Source organism: Poecilia mexicana, unplaced genomic scaffold (genome assembly GCF_051168715.1).
Source record: "Poecilia mexicana isolate PSO_F unplaced genomic scaffold, ASM5116871v1 scaffold_7, whole genome shotgun sequence".
Taxonomy (NCBI): Eukaryota; Metazoa; Chordata; class Actinopteri; order Cyprinodontiformes; family Poeciliidae; genus Poecilia; species Poecilia mexicana.
The window spans coordinates 9,228,538-9,255,408 of NW_028263376.1; the positions used below are offsets into that span (position 1 = coordinate 9,228,538).

General features: G+C 37.3%; 1 protein-coding gene across 1 annotated transcript in view; it reads right to left on the bottom strand.

The window, feature by feature from the left end:
• The window catches only part of nphp4 (nephronophthisis 4), a 169,812-nt gene that overhangs the window by 30,190 nt on the left and 112,751 nt on the right, over window positions 1–26,871 (bottom strand). Inside the window, exons 16-18 of the mRNA XM_088007009.1 lie at window positions 17,456–17,616; window positions 16,024–16,207; window positions 3,469–3,603 (exon numbers count right to left, since the gene is read on the bottom strand). Coding sequence (XP_087863135.1) covers window positions 3,469–3,603; window positions 16,024–16,207; window positions 17,456–17,616 — 480 coding nt within the window. The remainder of the gene's footprint in view (window positions 1–3,468; window positions 3,604–16,023; window positions 16,208–17,455; window positions 17,617–26,871) is intronic.

Here is a 26,871-nt window from a genome sequence, read left to right on the forward strand (position 1 = left end):
GAGCATTACCTCCTGTGTTTGCTGTACACCAGACATTAGACCTTTTCTAATTCCCCGCACACTCAGTTTTCTACAGCGATCTGGGAACATCTCCTGTGCGTTAACCCAGTTCTGTTTGGTTTTGTACAAGTGGTAGAACAAACTTTTTAATGCTTCTGCATTTGCTAGTATTTTGTCCATTTGAAGTGGATTTTTTTTTTATATGCCAGATACTTTGCTTGTAGCTGATCAGTGCTTTCTGCTGCACCACATACAACTAACAAACTGAAGTCACTTGCTTGTATCCTGCTTTCTATGAACTTTTTTTTTTTACGTTTCTACCATTTTGCAAAAGAATCTTAAAGTTCACTTTCACAATATTGCACCATGTAAAATGCTGAATAGATTAGTTTAACCAAACTAATTATAAGTATTTAAGCTAACCAAAGGAATTGGCAAGATGAAAATTAGCAGAAGAAAAGGTTTTGTGTTTGCTAAGTTGAAGGAACACCTTGAACATGAACAGTCACAACAAAACAAACATATCGGTAATTCTGACACAAAAGGAATTTAGCTGTTTTAAGTTTTGTAGATTATTAGGGAATGTAGTTTGTCAGAAGTGCAAGATTAATTTATATAAGAGCCATTTCTCATTGTGGCAGATTTGACTCACTTTCTGATCTGCAAGTTCCACACAAGTAGGATTTTTGAATACTTATAGTCATCTTACACAACCCCACTCTAAGAAGATTATATTTCTTTAACCAGCAACTTTTTCTCAAGTATTCAAGTTTTTCAAGTTTGTTTCAGCCTGTTTATATGAAGTTTCCATCTACTTGTGCATAAGTTTTCTTTGGGTATCTCAGCTTGCCCCCTCACCTCAAACAGACGCTTTTCATGTTTGTTTGTTTTTGGCCAAACTGCCCTCACAAGTCAGAACAAAGTGTTTGTTAACCAAGTGATAGATGGCTACATTTCCAGGGTGTACTCAAGACCTACATGATTTCAAACAGAACAAAGTTGGGATACGAACTGGAAGAGTGGATGGAACATTTTATTTTTAATATTTTTTTAAGGCTTTGTTGGCGCTAGGGCCTTTATTTGAAAGTAGTTTGACAGGAAAGAGGGTTATGAAAGAGGGGGGAGACATGCAGCAAATGTCACCAGGCCGGAAATCAAACCTGCGACCATCGGCAAGAGGACGAAGGCGTCAATTCATGGGCTGTGCCTTGCCCTTGTGCCACCACGGCACCCTGGATGGAACATTTTAAAACCAATAAACAAACATTGCTAATCTTTTTTATTGGACTTAATTAATCCTGGATAAATTTGGGGTATTACAAAACTTTCCCTGTGAAGAATATTTCTAGGTTGTATGCTTCCAAGCAAACTCTTTGATGTCTGCTATTCTTTTCTTTCCCCCCCCCCTACTCGTATGACTCCTTATCCTTAGACATTTTTCCAAGTCTCATCAAAGCCGTATCAGGCTGGGAGCCAGTGGGCTAACCTGATAGTGTCTGGCTATCCTTCACAGCCACCGGCAGGAAGAAGTGGGGCAGGAGAGTGACACAAAAACACACACACACACACACACACACACACACACACACACACACACACGCATACATACACCACCCAATGGTGTGTAGCTTCTCTGCTCACTCCGTCTTGCTGCTGTGACTGGACTCCAGTGAAAGCAATTAGGCAAACTGTATGCTTAACTGGCACACCAAGGTGAAGGAAGGAGAGAATGTAAAAGAGACAATAAGTGGACATGCTGTGGTGGGGAAGACATGTAAGAAACAGAGCAAACAGTGAGCAGCCTGTGTTTGCATAGCAACAAGAGGTGTGAGTAACTGATTGCCACAGTGTGTAAAGCGATTGTGAGGTGAACCTGCCCATGAAACAATTTGTAAATATGTTTTTATACACAGAATCTGAGCTATATTGGGCTTCTTAGCAGCATAACTGTGTATCAGTGCTTTGGTCACAGTGAATAAAGCTAAAATATTGGTGAAATGACATCATTTCTGCAGGCCAGTCTGCAATTCTATACCTGTCAGATGCATTTTGTATCACACTGTGCAATTATATGCTTGTTTTATATGTCTTATGCGAAACCTCGGGCTCTGAGTGTGTGCGCTTCAGAAATAGTTAAAATTCGAGGCAAATTTACCAATAGCAAGCCAGTTGACTGATGATGGCTCGCTTAATTGAGGGAAAAATTGGTTTCCCCGTGTGTTTGTGTGCCTTTGCTAAGGCTATGCTTGCACACACAGACACACAGAGTCAAAAAAAAAAAACAAAAAAAAAAAACACACACAAACAGGATTGTGGCTAACCACTAGAGATGCCTGTGCAAGCTCAATTAGCCTGAAAATTGAGTGGTTCGCTGGTGCAGCCAATAGAAAGAATGTGAAATGTATCTGACTGAGCCGATCAAGGCGGCGGCAGCAGCACGGTCAACGCCCAAATAAAAGACGCTAATTCCTCTGTGACTGAGGCTCCACTCAAACATGGGCTCAGACACACACTGATAGCTGAGTGGAGACACTGCAATGTGCAATAACCTGACTCAGAGGTAAACAAAGTTGTTAGTACTCATGGCAAAGGTTTGGAATAAATGCACTTGTTACTGCAATAGCAAAATTTTACATTGAAAACTGAAACAAGTCCTACATTCAAATTGATTATTGTTAATAAAATTAATGTCAATGGATAGCTGACAGAATTATTGGTGCCTCTAAATGCTTCTGAAAATGTTTTCAGTTGTACTTTGTATATTTTTAAGGTGATCAGAATTTGTAGAAACCTTTCATTACTGACCAATGATGCATTACACGGTTTTAAAAAGGCAACTATTGGACTTTTTTCTACATTATAAGGAATGTTTGGGAGTCATGTAAGAAACAACAAAACACATTCCTGTCCCACCATTACAATATTTATAAACTCTACTGGAACTTCATTTGTTGTCATGTTTTTTTTTTTTTGTTTGTTTTTTGGTCAGATTAGATTAAAGCTAAGCTTTTTCGCAACATTTCACTATATTTGAAAAAGTACCTCGTGCCGACTTAAGTAAGGTGGAGGGTATGTGATGCTGTGGGCCTGCTTCTCTTCCAAATGACCCAGTCAACATTATCAGAGTGCATCTCTATGAATGCTTTAAAATATTGGATCATTTTACAGAGAAATTGAGCTGCCTCTACCAGTAAATTCAAGGCTTATATAAAATGCGAGGAGTGAGACATAGAAAACAAAGCACACAGAGAAACTAAAACCATCTAGAGAGATTGTGCAAAGAGGAATGGTCAGAGATGCCTCTTCCTTTATGTTGTCGTCACTTGTTATAAGGTTTTATTTTTCAAACTAATAGAGCTTGAGATTAAGCTACTGCAACCAAATCATCTATTCTTTTAAACATTCTTTCCCCAGTGGCAGCAACTAATTTGTTGGTGCATTAAAACATATTAAGCTTGATGTGCTGACCGTTAAGTTGAAGGATGTTTCGGGTTGACAGGCTTCCTCCTCTAAAGCCGGTGGTGACTTTACGAGGCGTGATGATGTGAGAATAAGACGATATCCCGTGCGCTGCCCTCTTCCTGCTGGGGTCAGCTGGACATCCTGCAGGAAACAAACGGCAAAGTTATCACTGTAAGTGTGTGATGACAGCCATCAACACTCTGATGAACCTCAACTTTAAAGTTGAAACAGATCAAAATTGTTTGTCTTTCAGGAGCAGGAGACACTTGAAGTGCCGCAAATCCGATGTCAGGCCACTTTTGTAGAAATGAGAGATAAACAGATTCCAGTAGCATTAAAAGTCATTTTTAACTCTGTATCACTCCTATGTGACAGGGCTTTGTTTCAAAGTTAATCTTACTTAAAGGAGAACTTACATTTAGAACTTCTACATAATTAATCAGGTGACTATAAAATGTGGGTATTAAAAAGATCTTAAGGATATAATGCAAACAATGATTCCAAAGATTTGAAAATCTAAATATTCAATATTTTGAGAAGTCGACGGAGGTCGGAGTGCACATTAAAATGATAAGACAGTTCTTATAGCAACATAATCTACATTGATTTGAAAAAAAAAAAAAAAAAAAAAAAAAAAACAGCAAATCTTTATCTGTGGTTTTCATATTTCTAATAAAGTCCTAGCTAATTTCTTCCACTAATGTATTTTTACTTATATGGTGATAATATATTTTTATCCTGAGGGATAAGTGCTGATAGACAAGAGAATATTCTTATCTATAAATCATTTCAGTAAGAATTACATCAGAGAAATCTGAGATGACAAGAGGCACAAAGAAGACAAAGTAAGATTTTCCAAAATGGAAAAAAATAATAAAATAAAATAACTCCCCTGCAATATACATATAGTATATTGCAGGAAAATTAGCTTACGTGAGTCCAATAAATTTTAGCTTGCAACAGGAGTCCACTGAGTTATTCTGGCTTAATCAATGATCATAATTTGTCATATTAAATAGGAGTCAACCAGCCCAAACAGAACTCAGCACCAAAATAAAGGGGAATGGAGGAGAGTAATAAAAAGTTTCCAAATAGTCATGAACAATTAAACTCATATTATACAGATTTTTATAACATTTTTCTACATAATTTATGAAAATACTGAATAAGTGGAAAAATAATTGATATAGTTTAATGCGACAAGCATAAAAGTCTGTAGGTACAAAGTAGAAGGAATCAGCACTGGCTAACAGAGAAACTAATATAGAAACATTTATGAATAGTATTGATTTAAAAAGGCTAAGAATTTTATGTAAAGTTTTTGACAAAAGTCGACCAGATCCGAGAGAAATACCATGACAGAATACCCCAATGTTAGCAAACCTGGTTTCCAACAGCTTGTTCAGCAACTGAATCCAAAGTGAACATAAATATTAAGAATTATATCAAGTACTATCCTGTCTACCGTTGTAGTAGATGACACTTTGCATTAATTAAGACAATTATTATCCAAATGTTACTGGATTATGTGACTTGTACTTTCTTGTAATAACTTAAAACTTTTTTTTTCACCTACAGAATCAAAATGGTATCAAACGTCTAATATTTTTCTTAGATGTTTGTCAAGTAAAGAAAAAACAGCAGCAGCAGTTGCAGTTTAAACTTTTAACATAATCTCAACACAAATACTGTATTTATGTATCAGCTAACACAAATGTAAATGAAATGTAAAGTGGAGTAAAATGGAAATATTTTTTAACTAATACGTTTGTGCTTGTGTAAATGTACGCAATAACAAATTACAGGCAACAACGTAATATCAGTATGCAGGTGAGAGAGTAATAATCCGAGATGTAAGAGACAATGGGGTGTACAAACATGATCAACACTACTGATGAAGAAGAAAAACTAACTATGTCAAATACATTTGTACCACAGAAAACCAAACACCTCATGTTCTTTAACTATTAGGCTTCTCTAACAAATTATGTAGACTAACATCATTTTCTTATCTCAAACCTGCTGAGATCCTGTGGAGAATTCATGAAAAAAAATTGTAAGTATGAAGAGCAAAACACCTGAAAACAGAAACTGAGAAGCAATATAAGAGCTACAAAAAAGTTAAAAAACAGCAACAACTTTGCATAATTATTTGGGGAAATGTACTGCTTGTATAAAATATATAAAAGAAGCTGTTATCAATGTCATTAGTTATTTTTTATCCGTGCTCACTGTTTATTAGTGTTTTTATATGTAAAAAATCCTGCTGATTCTTTAGAGAAAAAACATTGGAATCTGCCTGAGGACACCAGCAGGGGCTCCACAAATAGATCTCATCTCAGTTTGATTTCAGATAGTTTAGTTTGACGAGAATGTGTTGCCCCAGTTTTCCCAGCAAGTTTTCTTGCTTCTTTTCACTGAGACTCGTGTCTATAAGCAAATATGACAACACAGAAAGCAAATTCAGTTTTATTAAGACAAATTTGTCTCTTGATGTTTGATCACACACTGCATTCTTAGGTCACCATCAGTGTGAGTCTGTGGTAGAGGCACAATTATCCACAGAATTAGCATCTGTACAACAGCTGTACCTTAGCATGAAGTTTTTGACATATCAAGCCAGAATAGGATCCAAGGTAAAAAAATAAAATAAAAAAAAAATTAAAAAAAGTGCTTGGATTAGGAGTTATTTATTCAAAACAGCTTTTAAGGCAACAACTTTTTCAAAAAGTCCAAAAGTTTGCGGTTGTCATTTGGAGCTTGAAAGTGTCACTGGGCTTTTGTGTAACGCTCAAATGGAATGTAGAAGAAAATGGATTGAAATTGGTTGTAGATGCCAGACAGATGTGTTTGTGAAAATCCTAGTAGATCAGCAGTTTATCAAGTGCTCAAAGAACCATGGATTGATAGACAATTGTCTGGAAAACAGAAACTATCCAGTGAACAGCTGTTGTGTTAACGCCTTGTTGATGTCAGAGGTCACAGAATAGGCCGACTGCTTCAAGTTAGTACAAGAGCAACGGAGGCAAATAACCGTGTGTTACAACCAAGTACAGAGAAACTTATTGAACCTCGAAGCGTGCAGGTGACAGTAGCTGAAGACTACACTAGGCACCTCTCCTGTTAGCAAACAGCAGGGTGCAAAGGCTACAATTCAAACAGGTTTACTAAAATTGGACAGTAACACATTGGAAGTGTCTCAGGTCCTGATCTCAGTTTCAACATTCAGCTAGTAGAGTCAGAATCTGCCTTCTGTAAACCGTTTGGACTGTGGTGGTGATAGTTTAATAGAGTGAAAGATTGTTTTCTCTGCACACTTTGTACCGTACTGTTGCTGACTGTGTCCATCTTCTTATAACCCCGGTGTTCCCATCTTCTGATGGCTACCTTGAGTGGTGCTTTGTGCCACTCGAAAGCTGAAAAAATCTCAAATTGGTTTCTGGAACCTGAACACTAGATCACTGTACTCCAATAGCCTCCAGTGTCACCACATCTCAATTCCACAATGCACATTTGGGATGTGATGGAATGCCACGTTTGCATCATGCATGTGAAGTTGATACATTTGTAGTGACGGCAAGAATCTGCCATGTTAATAAAGACCAAAACCTCTCAGGAATGTAAAACTTAGTAGTCGCTGTTGAGATCTTATTGAGAGCCTCATCTGTTCTTGCAATTTGCACTCCATCGAGTATTGCAAGTATAAGAAGTCAGCATTTACTTACTCAGTTAGCGAGGCTGCAGTGAGCTGATTAACAGAGGTACCTTTCCCAGCTTGCCGACTGTAAATTAAATTCCCATTTTTAACAATGTGAATGATGATTGCAAAGGCTCAATCAGCTACTCTGAATCACCGTTGTTAAATACAGCATCAGTATTTTCGCACAATTTTAAGCCTAAGAGCTTAATTTGAAACAAATTAGACCTAATCTACAGCCGCTGCCGGACAAAGAAGGTAGAAGTAAAACTGATCAAAGTGAACTCAGTTTTTCCTCAATGTTTCCAGGCCCTAAATCTCAGTATGCCAAAAATGAGGTGCAAACCTGAAACAAATGTAGCATTTTCTGAGGAGCTGTGCAGCTCCCCGTTCAGGGTGCACTCTCATCGCGTATGAAATGTAGCGAGAGCAGCAATTAACTGCCTCTTCTGCCCAGAACTGACACATCAGATAGCTTGCAGGAGTTTCAGAGGGGAAGCCAAAAGCATCCTCCAAATCTTTCAAAGGAGAATCCTTTCATCAACAAACAGATAATAGGCAGCGGCTAAATGAATAATGTGGAGTCAGTGTTGCTATGCAAACAGAGGCAGACGGTGCTGTTCTGCAGATTAATGGGAGAGGTGTCTGCCATCCCAAAGCATTTTCCTCATCATCCATCACCCTACACTGGCCACACCATTCAGTCGGGTGCATTTGCCCGAGTTATATTTCCTCAAATATTGCTGTGAACATATCACTTATGCTGTAGAGTTTAGAGAGCACATCCAATCAAAAGCAAATGTCTTATTCCCAGTGCCTCGTTGCAGATTTTTCCATCCGTTATTCTTCCTGTGAAGATATCGCATCTATGGTGGGTTTTTGTTTAATTATCATCACCATCAAACATAAGATAGTGTTACAAGTAGGTAATAAAAATAATGCGATGATGAGGAACCAAAATTATTTGGATGTCGATGCAAGTATGGATGTCTTGCTCTCAGTCATATAAACCATCCACAGCTACTGAATCAAACACAGAAATTCAAACTTCAATAGAGAGAGTGTTGCACACTCTGTGTGTGTGGAGAAGAAAATTTGTGAACAAAGACTCAGGAGGTTGAAGTCTATCAAATTTATCAACTGCCTGACGCTGCCGCATGACAACAGCCCTACCTGCCCACCTCATTTGCCCTGCTAGCAGTTCTTGAGGTTAAGGCCAAAATAAGCCACTGATTTGCTGGCCTCCAGAACAAATGAGAGCGAGCGCCAGGGGGCTTTCAAAGTAGCCTGCGGTATTCGATTTCTTCTGCTTCGCCATTCCAGGCCACTGACCTTTCAAAATAAGCAGATTCAGCCTCACCTTAAGGCTAACGGCAAGTCTGATATAGTCTGGCGTAATTGTGCCAGCAGTGAGAGCTTTTAATGACGGAGAGATACTTCATGTGGGCTGCCATCTATAGCCAGACTAACGGCCAGGTAAATTTCACTGATATTTTGTCCCAATTGTGGCAGTATTGAGGAAAAAAAATTCTACTCTCTCCAGCTGCAAAAGTCAGTTTCTTCAGGGCTTATCAGGCCGCTGCAGATGAGCAGCACTGTCAGGACTGCACAAGGCTCTAATCGCCCGTTTCCACTGTGCTAAAGCAGATATACGCTTCCTGCTTGTGTGTCCTTCTGCGCGTTCTGTGTGTTAGTTGTGGAGAAAATCGGACTTAGAAAGAAAGAATACAGATTCAACTGAGTCAGCAATATTATTTCATACAAATAACATTTTTTTTAAAAATCACAGACAATTTTTCTGAAAGAACATTTAGTGATTTTAAATAAGATGCAAAAGTCTGTGTTTACCACAAGACCCACAGACCTTTCATAGAACTATATTAACTGTGTCTATGGTTGAATTTGGCATTAAATTTGTAAATAAAACTTCTTTTTTTTTTACCAATATTTATGAAAAACGATCAAACCAACAAGGATTTGAATTTGTGATTTCATTTTTATCAATCTTTGAGGACCATCAACCTTATTTCTCAATCCCATAAGGCTTTAAGTGGACTTTATTGACAACTGTACCAGCATTGTTACATTTAAACAACCAGTCACTTTTGCACAGGAAAAAATGGCTAAACAGAATAATATCGCACTACCAGTCCCTACATCTGTCAAGTATGTATGATTAGATGCCAACAGAAACAAGTCTGCTGCAGCTGATATCATGCCAGATGATGCTAATATGTTAATTCCTATAAGAACACCACCAGGAATAGAGTGGATATTTACAAAAGGTATAGAGAGAGACCATCAAGACTTATCAAGTTACTCAGCAAGACAGAGAGAGAGAAAAAAAAAACACAAGCAGTGACACTTTAAATTAAAAAACAAACTACATGCCACTTGTGCAGCAGGACAGGTCTGCTAGTGAAAACACAGCACAGATATCACATCACCCTCCAGTGTCATAGACTATGCATGAAGCTGTTGAAGAGGAGAGCTTCTTCAGTGACAGACTGCTGCATCCTAAGTGCAGAAAAGAGGGTTATTGCAGATCCTTCCTCCCAGCAGTAGTTATACTTTATAATATCACTGCTCCCAACAAACTCAATAGGTGTTGATATCCCTGCTGGTATTTGCACAGCTTTCTCCTTTCAAATAACATTTCCACTCTTGTTTGCACATCTCTGCTGTTGCACAGTTTTTATCACTTGTTGCAAACAGTCTGTTTTTAATTCACAAATAAGCAAGTACACTTTGCAAAGCTTTGCATATAACTTTTTAAATAACATGAGCACTGTTAAAGGCTGTAATTTAGAACTTACAATACATCATGTTATTCTTCTGTTTTCATAGAATTTATATCTTCAGTTTTGTGTGAATGCACATGCTTCGATTGCCTGTCAGCTTGCTGCTGTCACACCAAAAATTTCCCCACTGTGGGACAATAAAGGATATTTTTATTCTATTCTGTCAGTCTGATCTGAGAAATGCGTTAATCAACAGAATGTGATGCAGAGACCACGCTGAGGAAGACCCGTGGTGGTGGATTGAGGTGTATGCTGTGAAAAGACAAAGTGATCTGTAATGGCAGTTTGTGTTGGTGTGTTTATTGAGAAAGTACGATCTGAATATCTGACTGATGTTAGATCACAAAGGATTAGGAAGCGTTAACAATCCGCCATAGAGGAAACATCATGGGGTCGTTCATGGGACAAATTCGATGCATTTTAATGTACTTCTGATCAAACAGGTGACATAACTTTATCCTGATATATGCAGAGAAAACAAAAGGGAGTAGATAATAACTATCATTGTTCCTGGAAAACATTTCGCACACAGAGATGTGTCTAGAAACTAACGATAGATTGGTCATTTTTAATGAGCCACTGTTGAGTCAACATTATCTCTCAAAAAGCTTTGGGCTTTAGATCACAAAGAAATCATGGATTGAAAGATTACTCGTTATTCGCTCTCTGCTCCTGAAGCTGTTTATACGTCAGCATAATTCTGCTTTGACCAAATGCAAATCTGCTCATCAAACATTCTTATTAAATATGTCTGCTTTTTGTCTCAGCCTTTATTGAATGTATTGTGGTTTTGTGGATAAAAATCAGTTTTGTAGATTCAATAATTAGTCTTAAAATGCAAGCCAGCAGTTGTTATAGCTTAACCATTCTGCATCTGCTCAGTCAATTGTCTGGTGGTCGTTCTTGTTTGCTAAAAGACTGCAAATGTTTCAACAAAACAAAGATTTTTATTACTTAATCTCTCTACTATTCAGCACATCTACTTTTGGGTCCTTTACCTTTAAAAAAATGACTGCATTGTAGTGTGGCTGAATGAATGTGACAATTTATAACATTTTCTTTTTATGAATTACATGTGAGTCCTACTTTATGATGATTAAAAGATGTGCAGTTTTTCACTCAGAAGCCTAGGAATCCGCCTTTCATTTTTAATTCAGCCTGCTGCTGATAAATTCCTAAAGCATTAAAGATAAAACATGACTGATAACATCCATGAATCAAAAACAGGAAATTAGATGTCAGTATGTAGTCAGCACTGTGTTGCTTTTAGAGTTTTAATAGCTTAGACAAAAACTAAGTTGATTATGTAATTTAATGTGTATAGTTTTAAAATATCTTTTTTTTAAACTTTGGCCATAATGCCTCCAACAGTAATTGACAAAAAGCTAATGTTTGCACTGCATTAATTTCATTCGTACAACAGCAGATGAGGCATTTAATTGCCTCGGCTCTCCTGCTGAGTTCTCCTTTTTCAAAGGAAAATATTTATTTCAAGTCTGATTTAAGTTAAGCAATATCTGTATTGCTGTGTTTATTGCAAATTTAAGAAATAAAAAAGCTTAAATCGGTATGGCGGGAACTTTTGGAAACTCAGTGAATGAAAAAAGAATGTTTCCTAAAGACGACTGTGGCATATTCTATTTTGGGACAATTTTATAACTGTGAAGAAGTGAGTGAAGAAAGAACATTTAATAGATGCAGTGCAGAGATCAGGTAAAATGAAATATGCATCAATTTCTTTTTTAAGAATTTCTGACTTGGCATTTAAAGGTCCTTTGTACATGATACAAAACCATCTAACAGTTTTTTTGCAAATGTTCATAAATTAATACACAGTTTCACTCCTTTTTCTGATCGTTGTGTCACTTGAGTGCATTATTTATGTGTATTCATTTTATTTTAGCTCAGCGGGAGAGTCTAAATTGCTGTCCCTCCACTCTGTTAGGTTTGTCATGTACAAAACACAGGGCATTTAAAATTTTGAGTTTAATTTATGCGCTGAGTTTACAAGGTAACAAGGCACACACCCCTGCTGCAGCATGTTTGCTTGTTTCAAATGAAAGATTTAAAAACTCGGCTTTGACCTGAAGCTGTGTTTAATAAAACATAAGGTAAATCTAAAAGATGTCTCCGTATTGGTCGAGAACTTTTTTCCTACTGATATTGGCAAAAAAAAAACAGGCAGCACTGTCTGTTATGCTCGAGTGAAATCCCTGTTTGCCATTGGATAGGGTAGCTGCCCTGCTGTCTGCTGTCAATTTAACAAGAGATGAATAAGCAGGTATGCAATTAAATAGATCTTTTCCACTGTCATGTAAGTTAAATTCCTGTCAGTCATGATGACAGACAGCTAATCAATGAGAGAAACGGCAGAAAATCATGCTGGCTGTAGCCCCAAACAAATGACCATTTGAGAATAGCGCATCTGAAAGACAAGTCAGCCAGCTTTGGCTGGTTTTTAGGACAAACCATCAGCTCTGGCCACACCTGGGTCTCCTTACACACCATTTATCACGCCTCCCAGAGCCATCAGCGCTGGGCGCCAGAGAGGAATGGGGTCTCTGCTCCTGCAGTACCCTGCAGGTTATCAAGCAGGCTGATTTGTTGGAAACCATCTCATATCAAAACTGGCTTCAGTATGTCAGGGGTGTTTATCAGAAGAAACATTGGGCAATTTTCTATATACTGGACCTTAAAAAGGCTCAAGGACATATTCAGGAATTTATGACATACCATTAAGCTGCTTGACTCACCATTCTGACTTAGCACATCTTTCTACCAAGCACACAACTCCTCCCTTGTTGCATTCATAGAGATGAACCCCTTAAAGCCGCCTTTACCTCACAGTTTACGCTGGAGTCCCAAAGGAGCATCTGTACGTCATCAGTCACGGCTTGGTCAGTCCAACTTTTTGATTCTGTCTGGAAGTCGTTCAACCTTCTACTGAACTAAAGAAAAGGGTTGAGATTGATGATTTGTCTTCATTGTGCTTCTAAAATAATTTATAATTTTTAAAATGTTTTCCCCCTTCGTTTAGCTGCGACCAAAGATTTCAATTTACTTATACAGGATTTACTTGGTAGATCAAACCAAAGTGTTTTTAAGGTAAAGTTTAGAAATGAATAAAATACTGACATTTCAGTATTTCAAGCTCAGGCAAATTTGATGGAAAGCCTGTATGAACATACATTTCCAAGTCTTGCCTCAAATATGTATTTGGATCTAGGTCTGTACTTTGACTGGACCATTCTTATGGCATGGATATGCTTATATCTAAACCATTTCACTTTGGGTCTGGCTGTATATTTGGGTTTGTTGTCCTATGAAAGGTGAACCTCGTCCTTAGTTTCAAGTTTTTTGTAGCCTTTAAAAGAGTTTTTTTTTTTAACAAAAGTGCTCTGTATGTAGCGTCATCCCTCACTCCTTTAATTCTGCTAATAATGAGAATCCTCAGAATTATGCTGCCACCATCATGTCTAAAGATTGGAACAGTGTGTTCAGGGTGATGTGTGGTGGAAGTTTTGAGAAGTTTTGATACGTATTTTTGCTGCTGGATAATATTCTACAGACAACTGATATCTAAAGGCAATCGCTTACCCTGGATTTTGCTCAGACTTATCAGATTAAAAGGGGACAAATATACATGCAACAAAAAAAAATAACCTTCTTAGAATTTTATTTACAAAAATGCTAAATACATTTCTGTTCCCTCACATTTCATAAAAAAAATAAATAAATAAAACAAAAAAAAAAAACAGCAACATTGAAAAGTTTTAAGAATAGAAGTACGCAAGGCAATGTTTATGTCGACATTTATGTATGTGTGGCCATGCATTTTTGGGATATTCATATTGATATTTGATGTTTGATATTCATAACTCAACCAACCACTCAATCTGTGGCTTTACATTCTTTACTCCCAAACCAATAACCATGCTGATTTGTTAAGGCTTGATGACAGAAACTGAGAAAATGTGACACTTAATAGTTACATCTCACAGCTGGATTAACCAGTAAGAAAAAAATAAATTGTGGAAGGGGAGAAAGAATCGGTGTCTTTTCTGTTGTCTCTAGGAGACAACAGAAAAGTGAAGACAAGGAGGAGTGAAGACGGAGTGAAGACGGATGTTAATATGTGAAAAAGGTAGCAGCAGATGGAAGCAAAAACAAATAAAAGACCTCACTAGCAATACCCTCACAAAATTTATTCCGACTGTCGGCCAGGCCGCCCTGATGGATATCTAAGCATTGATGTGAATTTACAAGCCAGACAAAAACCCCTCTCCCCATCCCGACCAATAACCCGTTACCTGGCCCACTTTTAACCTGCTTTCAGTGATAAGCACAATAAGAACTTGCTGGCATATTAAGCACCAACAAAGCCAGTAGGAAGAGTTTCTTCAACCTGAAAAAGGACACCTCGTTTATGAGGTGGAATATCGTTTCAGCAGTTGATTAATGGCAAGGAAGCAATCGTCAGCTGCCATTGTGCCGCAGGGGCGTGCCAGGCCCAAATTGGATGAGTGCAAGGGAAGAGGAGAAGTGTTCAGTTGCCAGACAGAGAGGGACTATCGCAGTGAGATATTTTTTGCTTTGGCACCGTTTGCTTTACAAGTTTCCACACCTCTGTCCTCCCCGGTCGCTGAGATTATCCATCACTTCAAAACTATACACTCAAATAAAGAGAGCTGGCAACATTCATTCATAATCCCAAGCTCTAAAGAACCAATATATCCTGAATAATTAATGCCCACACACATTTTGGATGTAAAAGGATGATCTGGGATGTAATGAACAAGGATGTTTGCTCAAAAGCCAGCAAACACAACTGCTTCTCTCCTGTGTTGCTCTGAGACAGAACAAGGCTTAGTCTCCTTTAGAAGTCAGTGTTGGAGAAATTCACAATGAAACATCTGCCTGGGAGATTAGATGTTTTTTTTATGTTTAAAATGAATATGTTTTTTCTAAAACATATTCACTATTATTTGCATCAGTTGCAGTAGATGATAAGAAAGAAAAAAAATGTCCTTATAGATATAAAAAGTTATGGAAGTGCAATGTTTACAAAAAGAAATCACAAAGATGTTGGCAGATAAGACATTTGAGGATGAAGTCTTTAGGGTTGTGATGCTCCATCTTTGAATTTCATTTGAATCCCATCGATATGTGAAGACAATTCACAGGTAGCCACTGATTCAACTGGAATAATCTCTAATATAGTATTTTGGTGTTTTAATGATAAAAAAATGTTACACACATGACATTAACTACAAACGAATAAGTAAGAAAATCCACAGGGAACGTTTGTAGCCTGCTTCCTCTCAACCTTGGCAGCAGAATCTGAATAATAAAGACAAATGTTCTCCCAAAACTGCTGTAGATTTTCACAGCACTCCTTGTGCAGGTCCCAGCAAAACAATTTAGGGAGTGGGATAAACATTTTTCAAAGTTCATATGGAGTAATAAAAGTCCAAGAGTGAGATACGAAACCCTGCAGCTGCCTAGGGAGCAGAGGCGGGGTACGGCCCTGCCTTGCCTTGTGGATTATTACATGTCAGCCCAGATTAGTCCCCAAGTTTGCCGGTGTAACCCAAACTATGAGGCTAAACAAAAGAGCATTGAGCTTTCCTTATTGGACTTCCTTATAGAGTCTCTTCTGGGCTGTCTGGACAGGCTCTCCCAGGTCTACCAGTAACAAAACCTGTTTGTAAGTTTTTTCTTGAAAAAGTGGGGAGATGTAGTTAAAAAAAGTCATCTTCACAAGGAGATAAAGTTAATCATTGCTTTCCCTTCAATCTGACTAGTTTATTATTTTTGTTAAAATATAGGATGTTTAGTGGATCAAAAAACAACTAAAATGGAATCAAGGTAGAGATTTTTTGCATTTTTTTCAAAATTCTATTACTTTTGACTCGACAACTTTGGTCCAAATAAAAATTCCAGACACCACTGATTACATAACAAAATAGTCCTATTTCATGTAAATATTTTATTATAAAGGTGTCGATGATTACACCAACAATCTGAGTTCTGAATGGGAAGCAAAAGTTTTTCTGTACTTGCCTATGCTGCCCGTTCGTATGTGGAGCCGGCCTCTGACAATGGCGTAAACCATCATCGCGGTGGATGTTGAACGCAGATGCTGATCTGCGTCAGGCAGTAAAGTATCCTCCTCCACATAGTCTGTGGTCAGGATCTCCAACTCGTGAAGAGCCTGGACGGCGGGCTTCCCTTGACGCAGCAAGTACTGGGGAGGAAAAATGTACAAATTAAGAGGAATCGAAGTTGTACGTAGCATGTGAAAGAAAGACAAAGAAAATAAAGACAGAAACAAAGAGAGAAAGAACAAACCAACAAACCAATGAAAGAAAGAAAAACTTCTCAATATGGATGATGGAACTAGATAGATGAAGCTGGGGTCTGAACTGCTCTAATAGATCTGTGTGATGAAGAGTTTTGCATATTTCAGACTGACGTCCACAAGAGTGGATCTGTCTGTCTACTTTTTAAACAGCCAAGAAATGTGTTGATCTAATCCACTGCCACAGGGAACCGGAGCAGCATTATGAAGTAACATGTTTATTAATAGACAATTGACCAACAAATAACAGATATTTTGGTACTTTCTATCTTAATAGTCGTAGTGCTTGAAACTGTAAACAAAGAGTTAAAATGAAATGCATTTTTCTGTTTAGTTCTTGCCACTAAACATTCAGCGAATGCTGCATGAATTTATGACACATGATGCACTTCCAGACAGTAAACACTGTTGAAAATTGATGTACTTCTTTGAGTTTCCAATTTGACAAGTTAATGCCCCATATGTCAGTATTACGAGGCTTTATGATATGTTGATATTGTTGGGTAAAAAAAAAAAAAATGAGGGTCAACAATATCAGAAGTATATGTAATAAATTTCAAACTGAGATCAGAGGAAACCATCTAAAAGGAAAATGTATTCTCTAAAATAGGTCTGCAGTCTGTTTAGGTTGTCACAGATCAAGAGAGCAACACTTAAAGTAAATAACAGGAAGAGAGATCAGGGAAGTTTATCTATTTGTTTGAGGTTTTAACCTGCCAGTTTCAGAACACTTTGGCCTTAAAATAAGAACCGTGTTCTGGAAATCTGAGGCCTAAAGTTACGATGTGCATAGTCTAAAAATATGCACAGAAACTAAAAATAGTGTTTTAGTAATGAAAACATATAAAACCACACTAACTGCTACAATAGGATGCTAAAGAGGTTAAACTGTGAACTCAAAATCATTTTGTTTGATTTAACATAGTAAAATCTCATTCTTATAGTGACTTTTCTCTGACAACAATGCGATTATCAAGAAAAAGAAATTCAACCCTCCTGTTATTTCCCCTTAAAATAAATCATCTAACAACTGTTACTAGCAAAACAAAGGTTTGTTAAATCTGGATCATAAAAAATTGATAAATGTGTCTCTAATAACTACGTCAGTCCGACATCGAACCTTCAGTCATTTACCTTGAGCTCCATGGCGGTAGAACCAATGAGGAGCAACGAGTCGCTGTCCCAAACATCGATGTGCATGGTATGAAGGGCCAGGTGGCGGAGGAACCAGCTTTTTTCTCTTGGCCTCAAAAAATCGTCATCAACTCTGAACTGAATCTGCAGGCCTGGAGAACCTTGACAAGAAGGCAAAACACTTCATAAAAAGTCTATTTGAAGACCCAGATGAACATTTGTTCTTTTCTAATTGTTAACATACAGTACGTATGTAGGATACGCTACCAAATTGTGTTCTTTGTAATCAAAATTGCGCAGTATTGCTGGGTTTACTGAACTTTCTTTTGGCTAAGGTGTTGACATGGATGTGTGAGCCTGAAAGTCTCCCTCACTAACATGAAGGTGCATATCTGATGCATGATCATAAATATTTATATTACCCTTTTCCTTCCACAAGGGTGACATTAAATTTGAGAAAAGAAAAATTAAGAGGCAACTCAGCTGTCAACCTTATGGATGCCACTGACCTGGTAATATAGCTGTCAACCGAGAGTCACCAGGCTTGATAACTGAGAACAGAAAACCTGAGAGCACAGAGCCATTCCACAATGTCGGCCACCCTTGAAGGTTACAGCAATTCAAGATGACAAAAGCTGCTTACAATTTCAGAAAAAACCTCAAGAGCGATTTTACAAACTGTTTGATTAAGCCGTGTCTTCATCTAAGAAATCTAAACTGAACGTTTCAAAGACTCAGAAATGAAAGTTTCCTTTCCGTCTAACAAAGTGTTAAACATCAAGACTGAGAATCACACTGTGGCCGTTCAGAAAGCTAAAGAACAGTTTACTTAGAATGTCTGCAGAGTAAAATCCTGGATGCAAGCTGTGAATACCTGAAGCAGAAAAGCAGGGGGAAAAAAAACAAACAAACATGCAATAATGGCCCTGTACAACAGGCTGAGCTGGTACAGCATGCATACTGCCACAATCCCAAACTAACCCGTGTGTTAGTATTATGCACGACTGTATCAAAGGTTTGAACGAGAGGCTAGGAGGTAACTGGACGATCAGAATTCTTGCCCAGAGCCTCCCTCCAGCCCTGTATCAAAGCCTCAACATCGCCTTTGCTCCCTGGGGATAAAAGTACAGTGGAGCCACCAGCTGAATAGAGGTGATGTAATGAGGAGCTTCGGTAAGAAGCCCATGCAGTTAAAAAGACCAGAAAGCTCCACAAACTCAAAAGAATATTTTCCATTCTTTGTTTATTTTCCCTCTAACCGTCATGTTTGTACTCCTCACAACCACTTATTCAGGAAAGAGCTCCACAGGGGCTTTGCTTGGTTATCTCAGAACAGTAGATTTCCACTAACCTAATCTAACAATGAAAACTTAAAAGTGTCTCGTACTACTCGGCTGAATGTCTTGTGATTTCTGTAAATTAACTAAGATTCTGCCTGCTGCCGTCCACAAATTTCAATGCAGCAGATTGAAACGGTTATGATTTGAGGTGCACAGGAAAACCGTCTGGTGTCGGACGATTTTTGGTGAATGCAACAAACTTGAGAGATACTCATTTACTTTGAAAAGAGCACTCTTCTGTGTTGAAGTTGTTACTGACGGGGAAAAAAGGTTGGTTTTATTTAGTATCAATGAGGTGCTTATATATGAATTAGTCGACTAAAGTTGGAGAGACCTGCTCCAGGAAATTCACAATCATCGCTGATAGTATGCTAATTTAAACTTTAAATCATCTTGTCTTTACTTAATATTAGCAAAATCCTGCTTAAGAGCAACTTCTCTCCCAAACACAGGATGGAAAATTGCAACTCTATGACAACAATGAGACTTAAGGTGATCTTAATAAAGACAGAGCTTTCATGCTTGAAACTTGTGTTGCGCAAGACTCTGTGCAACAAAATATAAGTGTCAGAGTTGCAAAGGTGCCCATAGGGAAATAAAGTCTAATATGAGATGCAGCTTCTTTCCTGGGTGATACAGAATCAAAATTACAACCATTTTCATTTTCAATGACAGGCATGTAAGAAAAAAAAAAAAAAAAACATTTGATAGAATTTACTCTTCAAGTTTCTAGATTGAATTTCTTATATTTACCTACAGCACATAGAGTATGCATTTAAGGTAGTAGGCAAGAAGGTTCTATTTCTCAACCACAAAATTACAAAAAGAGCAGAAAGCGTTTCTCCCCAGAGACCTCAGAAAGCTCTCTGCGAGGACCCTCCTGCATGTGTTTCTGCAGAGCGATGTCTCCCTTGTTAGAGAGCACATTTAGTGGGTTACGGTTCAGCTGTGAGCCTTGAAATGTCTTCACTCCTACAGAGGGGAGTAATAATAACAACCCATGAGGAAGAGGGACAGAAGGGCTTCCTCTGCAGAGTTTGCCACACTGAAACCAATTGCTTAGTATTAAAGTGCAAGAAAAGATGGCTCAGTGAGTCTTCAAGGAAAATAGTGATTATTTTCAATCTAGATGCACAACTGAACAAAACAATGCAAATTTAAATTGATAACATTTTCTGGAGATAAAAAAGTTAGAATGGTACAGACAGTTTCTTTACCTTTTTAGATAGTGTCACTTATCAGAGAAAAGAATATCAATATTATGTTCTTCGTGAACACGACTGTGCAATCTTATTCACATGTAACATTGGGTTTTTAGCTGCAATAACAAAAGTTATAGTTATGTTCTATCCCCTTCTTATTAGAAAGAAGCTAATAAGACTTGACTTATTGTTTAGATTGTTTTGAGATAACAACTGTCAAATTAGGGTTGTGATGATCAAAACGTTGGGTTTTAGATGCAGCTAAATACAGCTGGTAATAACCCAACAGTACACAAGAGCTATTTTGTTGTTTTGTTTTTTTTACAAAATAAGTTTGCTTAGAGGATTATGAATCTTTTTACAAGGTAGACAATATTATTACATGAAATCTTGCTCCTTTAGACCATTTCCTTTCTTCACTCCTCCAATCCACCGTTTTCTCACCTCTCTCTCTCTCTCTCCACTTGGAGTAATAATTCTCCCAGCATGCTCTTGGTTTGTGTGCTGTAAACGAGTAGCAATAAGATCGCGGAGGGAGAGCGTGAGAGTGAGACAGGATGAGCTGTGTCTCTGCTCAGAAGCAGGAAGAGCTGACAGATCTGGCCCAAGGGGTTGTAAAGCGCTACATGTGTGCAGCAAGGTCTGCCGACAAGGAGCGGCACCCAGCAGACGTCCCCCTAACCTGGATGGCCTGTTTGGTGTTTGCACAGCACGCTTGCCTGGGTTGAAAATCCTGCTGGGGATCAACAAGCCTAACAAGACGGTGAAGGCTCCAGGCTAAGAAAATAGTGTGGATGCAGAGTGTGTATTTAGAGTTCTTGAGACTGATGCAAGCCCCAGCATAAAGCAAGGCCCAGGCTACACCTAGAAACATACAAGAGGCAAGGAAAAGTATACGCTGCTTTAACGAGAGGTACTTTTTTAGAGTCTTTTTGCTTTGGACCGATATGCTTTAGGATTTTATTTGTAAAAATATGAAAATATTTGAAAATTGTACTCAAAATGGCTTAGATAAAATATAAAAACCTTAAAAATGGTTATTTTGAATTCTTAAGAGTAACTTTTTATTGATTTTTCTTTTGTTTTAGCAAATTAATTTAACATGTCACTAAAAGGAATCTGTAACTTCTGAACCAGAAACCCCGACAGCATATACCTCAGAAACTAATAGTTTTTCACAATCAAACCACAAATTTTGATGTATTTTATTGAAGTTTTGTGCAGTAGATCGACACAAAGCAGTAGCTACGATTAGAAGAGTTTAGAAACAACTCTTAATACATTTCCGAGCCTTCCTACAGTTTGTAAGATGGATTTTGGTCTGGATTTTAACTGGGCCATTCTTACACATGAATATTCTTAGATTTAAATTATTATGCTGGCGTTACAGTTGTTCAGGATTCTTGTCCTGTTGTAAAGTCTCCCATCTTTTGCAGCCTCTTACAACTTTTCGTGCAGGTTTTTCCTGCATCAAGTGATAAAAATGGCTTAGAGGTATTTTTATTTTAATGTCTGTCAGCCATTAAACTAAAAAAAAGGTTTCTTATGAATATTTCACTATGTAGAGCTAATCTACATAAGATATGAGCTTCATTTTCTGAAATGAGTAACAAGAAAAAAAGTTTTTTTTTCCACAATATTCTTACGTTTTGAGATTTATACGTGACTTCTACAGAAGGCTTTGATGTAGGGATATCAGATACATCTTAATGTATATAACAATTCATTCAGTATGAGGTGAGACTGTATGGTACTCGATCAAACAAAACAAGACAAGAACGTAAGAATAGTTTGGGGGAAATAAAGAAAATGCTTTAGATTTTATTAGGCGTCGGTACTAAAGCAAATATTTTAAATCTGGACAAGACTGGCTTCAATTTGAGAACAAACAGCCCAGTCTTTTAATATCACACAAGAGATATTATCTCTTACAGCTATGTTTGCCATCTCCAAAGGTCAGGGAAATAGAAATGAATTCCAAACAAGTTATTGAATGAAAGAAAAAAAAATTAGGCAGAGATGAAATTTTTCAATATGTCAATAACCCTGATGAACACACAACTAAATCAACATCCAAGAGGTTTATGAGAACACACCTTGAAAGCATCTAGCTTAAGCCCATTTAGCTCCACATTAACTCTTCAGTGTGAAGAATATGAAGCAGGTTTGCTTTAAACGGCGTCCAAAAATCCTAAGGCAAGATCTACAAAATTTATAGAAGAATAACACAGGAGCCTTGTCGCTGTAATTCCTGCTGAAGAAGCTAAAGTACTGACTAAGTGGAGTGAATACCAAGCAACAAATCAAGCTTTCAGTTTTTTGCAACCATTTTAAATAACTGTTGTGACAAAGCTAAACCAGAAAAATAGAAAGAACGCTAAAAGCTGCATTACTAGACTTGAGCTGGAAAACAAAAGGACAGAGCACACTGCCTCTGAAACATGAACTTCAGCCCGATTTATTGCCCTCTAAGGGCTCTCCGGATCTCTCCTCTGTTTTTATTTTGTACACTCTATTCTTTTGCCATCCTGACGTTTTCCAAGAACCCCTGTATTTTAACGTCAGCAGTTTATCTGTGTTTATCAGTAGAGGAACTATCTTTTTGATATTTATTTTAACAAATCTTTGTAATCAAGACATAACTGGTCTGTCTCACCCAAATGTACTTGCAACTAAAGATTTATCACATTTCCACTTTTACAAAGGTGAGGCAGTTTAAAGCTTAAGTAGAAATCAGAACCATAAAAGCAACCATTCTGATTTTACTGCATTTTAGATGGTACCAGTTATTACTGATGTCTAAGTTACCCTTTGACCAAAAAACCTTGTTTTTCCAACAATAAGCACACAACAAACGTATCTATTACCAAACAGATCATCTAATGTTTGGTTTCAATTGGTATTTTTTTTTCTTTTTAATGAATATTTATACACATCTCAGTTTTACAAATCCTAAGAGAAAAAACAAATACGGTTGAGGATTTGTATTTAGGCCGTGACACGAATCTGTTCGTGTGTTATATTCACAACAGATGTACACACAAGGCCAGCTGGTTATATATAATGCCTCTTTAGTTGGTACATTGTCTGTGGCTCAAACTGGCTTTGTTTCAATCTGAATTCCCCACAAGGGGGAAAAAAAGAAAGAAGCAAAAAGCTCCAAACACGCCTTCAAGATCAGACAAAATCAGCTATGTGGGACATGCTAAGGAATCCTTTTACTTCTACCTCTGAAATAAAATCCCTTTATACATCAGTCTATCTGGGTACAGTTTATAATGTTACTGTAACAAAATTTCATTTCCAGTTGTTGCAAATGATTTATTTAGCACTGTGTCCTGTGGTCTAAATGAATCCAAAATAATAAGCATGTACACTATGAGAAGTTAAAAAGCATTAATGGTTTAAATGTTCAACTTGATAACTATGAAGCCTAGATGGTCAATGTTTTTATTACCTACCAACAAGACTTATATTGTTTTGGCCAAGCAAACACCCTAATGGCGTTGCTACTCCTCAACAGTGGCTGCAAACTCTTTACCCACTTAGACTTTAAACAACACAGTAAAAACTGAGGGAAGCAGAAGCGATAAGCTGCAAAAAACTGGCCATTTAAGTGTCTCATATCATCAAACCAAATTTTGTATCACATAACGTTAACCAAACTAAAAGCAAAATGCCATTTTTTAATGATTTCATTAATAACGATAAAAAGCTGTCCAAACCAAACCTGGCCAGTAGTAGTTGCCCCCTAAAGCTAAATACTGGCAGCAGCACGGCCCATCAAACTTTTATGAGAACTGCCAATGAGTGTTTTACATCGCTGCGGAGTAATTCTGGCCCTCTGCTCTTTGCAGAATATTTAAAATTCAGCCACATTGCAGGGTTTGAGGACAAACAACCTCTTTATGGTCATTTCATAGCATCTCAATTGGATTTAAATAAAGACTTCGATTAGACCACAGCAAAATGATGTTTGTTTTTTTTTTGCAGCTATTCAGGGGTTTAGATTTGCCAATGTGTTTTGCCTATTTGACTTACTGCCTAATAGTCCTGTTGTGCTTTAAGCTTAACAAGCACATCAGTGTTCAACAGTGTGATGCTTGTTTTATGAGACGCTGTGCTACATTTACACGAGATGTGATGATATGGTCAAATTGTTGCCAGTTCATATTCACACAACAGTTTAGGGAGACTTACTGGTAAATGTAAGACAGGCCTTTGAATTTAGAAATAAACTTGGCATTGATCAAGTCTTTGCTCATTCTGTTTCTTGTTGATCAATTATGAACAATAACAATAACTACACTGAAATCTGCAATATTTTTATATCCCTTGTGGCCTGACTGAGTCAATGTGCTCTTAGAATAATTTTGATTGGTTGTCAACTAATTTGATTCTCATCCCTTCTTAAATTTCCTGAAGTCAGAGTATCTTGTTTTGCCTTTTGAGATCTTTCAACCTCCTTCATGTTGTCTTGGGTTTTTTTTTATAAGTACTTTCTTGATTCAACAAGTTTGAAAGTATTGAGAAATTAAATTCAGGTTTCCAAAGAAATGTGACTCATCATAGTTCATTCATGACATAACAAAGGGAGTGAATACTTTTTTACAAAGGGGTTACATTGGCTTGGATAGTTTTTCCTCAAAATAGATGAAATCATCTTTTCAAAGCTGCTTTTTGCTTTAACTTCAACTGACTCCATCATATCACAGGACATGATTCGAGGATTCATTCTATGCTCCAGAATGTAAGAGCTATTTTAAAGACAAGAGGGCCAATGTTGCAAAATGCTGTGGCTGATGTCTCAACTCTAATCTCTAATCCGAATCCGTGAAGGAGTCAGAAACATCTCAACAACTTGCTGCCTTGTTTGAAAACCTTGTATTTTTCACAGTCAGACAGTCGAACCAGCTCAATTCTAGGAAACATTTTGAAGTTTGATTGCTTCTGCCGTGTTATGTCTTTTTTCAACTTTTGTGTTTGACGTGTGATTTCAACCTGAATAGCTTTTAAATATAGAACTAAAAGAAGAAAACTTTGATCCAGTTTTCCTCCGATTCTCTTCTCATCTCACTAAATATTTCTCTTTCACATATAGAAACAGCTGACAGAAATGCATTCAGTCTTTGGATGTTGAATTCCACAGGTGTCCACAAACCATGGTGCATGCAATGTAGAAAACCTAAAAAACAGAATTGTCTAGGTTATGAATATAAATCCTTATCCAGAAGCCTAATTTTAAATCGTAATATTTCACTGAAATTTCAACATGAATAAAAAAAATGAGGTAAATTAGTGAACAAATGTATTATGTTATGAATGTTATTTATTGTGTTATTTTCTTAAAGATAATTCAAACATAGATGGTTTTATATAACCTAATATACTGAATAATGACTGATATTGTGTCCAGAAGGTGACTTGTCAAATAAGGAGAAGTCATTTCATTTACTTATGGCTATTTTGAGAACTAACTATATGTCTGTGTTTCCTGTCAGCAAGTGACTAAATAAAAGGTTTTATGCTTGTACAAAAAAAACTATCTCAGTAAAAAGGTCCTGGAAACAACAGCAGAGGACATTGCACCAAATGACACAAAATCAAAAACTCAATATTAGAGGCCTTAAAGAAGAATCTCAATTATACTGCCAATGTGTAAAATTGCCAGATCATAGCCAGTGAAGTACAGCAGCTTCATTTGGGACATTTATATACACTATGGCAAAAAGTGATTTAGGGATCAAGTATGTAAATGATTTAGTGGATGAATGATGGAATCCTTGAGCAATCAAATGCGGGTAGTAATGCTTAAAGTTTTTATTTTTAAGTAAACAGTAACCAATTTGTGTTTATATTTTCTTTTTCTGAAAACTTTAAATGACTAAAAGTTGTTTTAGATGTCTGATTCAATTCTGACAGCTTTCAAACTATCCAGAGGGGCAACTATCTGTGAACACAAAGCTCTGGACTCCAGATGGACTGGGCTTTACGCAGGAATCCCTCTGGCAGCGAGTCAGGAAAAATCACTAAACTTAGAAGAAAGAGTGTAAGATTTTCTATACTGTGTTTTTGTGAATTCTTCTCGTCTTAGTTGCTTGTGTAGTTCACGCAAAGGCATCAGCTCTACAAAGAACATTGAAATATTTTCATTTTATTCTGCTATTTTCCAGAATCTTATATACATGTGTTTATTAGAGTTAGGCTCAGCCATTTTTAAATATAAAGTTAATTTTTGTAGCCAATAAAATAAAGCAGCTAAGAACAAAGACGTCAAAAATCGACATCTGAGGAAACAAGAAAAACAAATTAGCATCTTGTTAAAACATAACCTTTGAGGTTATTTCCTAAGACAAGGAAGAAAAGGTTCAGCAGTCGAGCGTTTGTCTGTAGATGATCAGGTGAATATAAATAGACAGGGAAATATTGACAGAGCTGGACTGGAGAGCGTCTTGGGAATGGAGACATTGGTAGGTGTACGAGTTTGAGGGAAATGTGGAAAGGAGTGGGGGAGGGTCATTTGTGAGCTCAATATCACACTCTGTCAGAAGCTGTAATATCTCCTCCATTTCATTAGCTATGACATGAATAGACTCAGACTTCACTCAGCTGACTGAAGGAGAAGTGTCGGAGCATTACATAACCTCAAAGCACCATTGAACACGGTTACAGTCCGAGGATATTATTGTACAACGGTAACAAGGAAAGTGGAGATGGTAATCGTTTAGTCATTGTCAGGGATTACAAAAGGGTTTGACCTATTATGAGCAGGGACAGGGAGTGTTTTGATGGTAAGGTAAAAAAAAAAAAAAAAACAGCCAGTATTTACATCATGAAAAGCACCATCACAAAAATACCTAAAGATATTTTGACA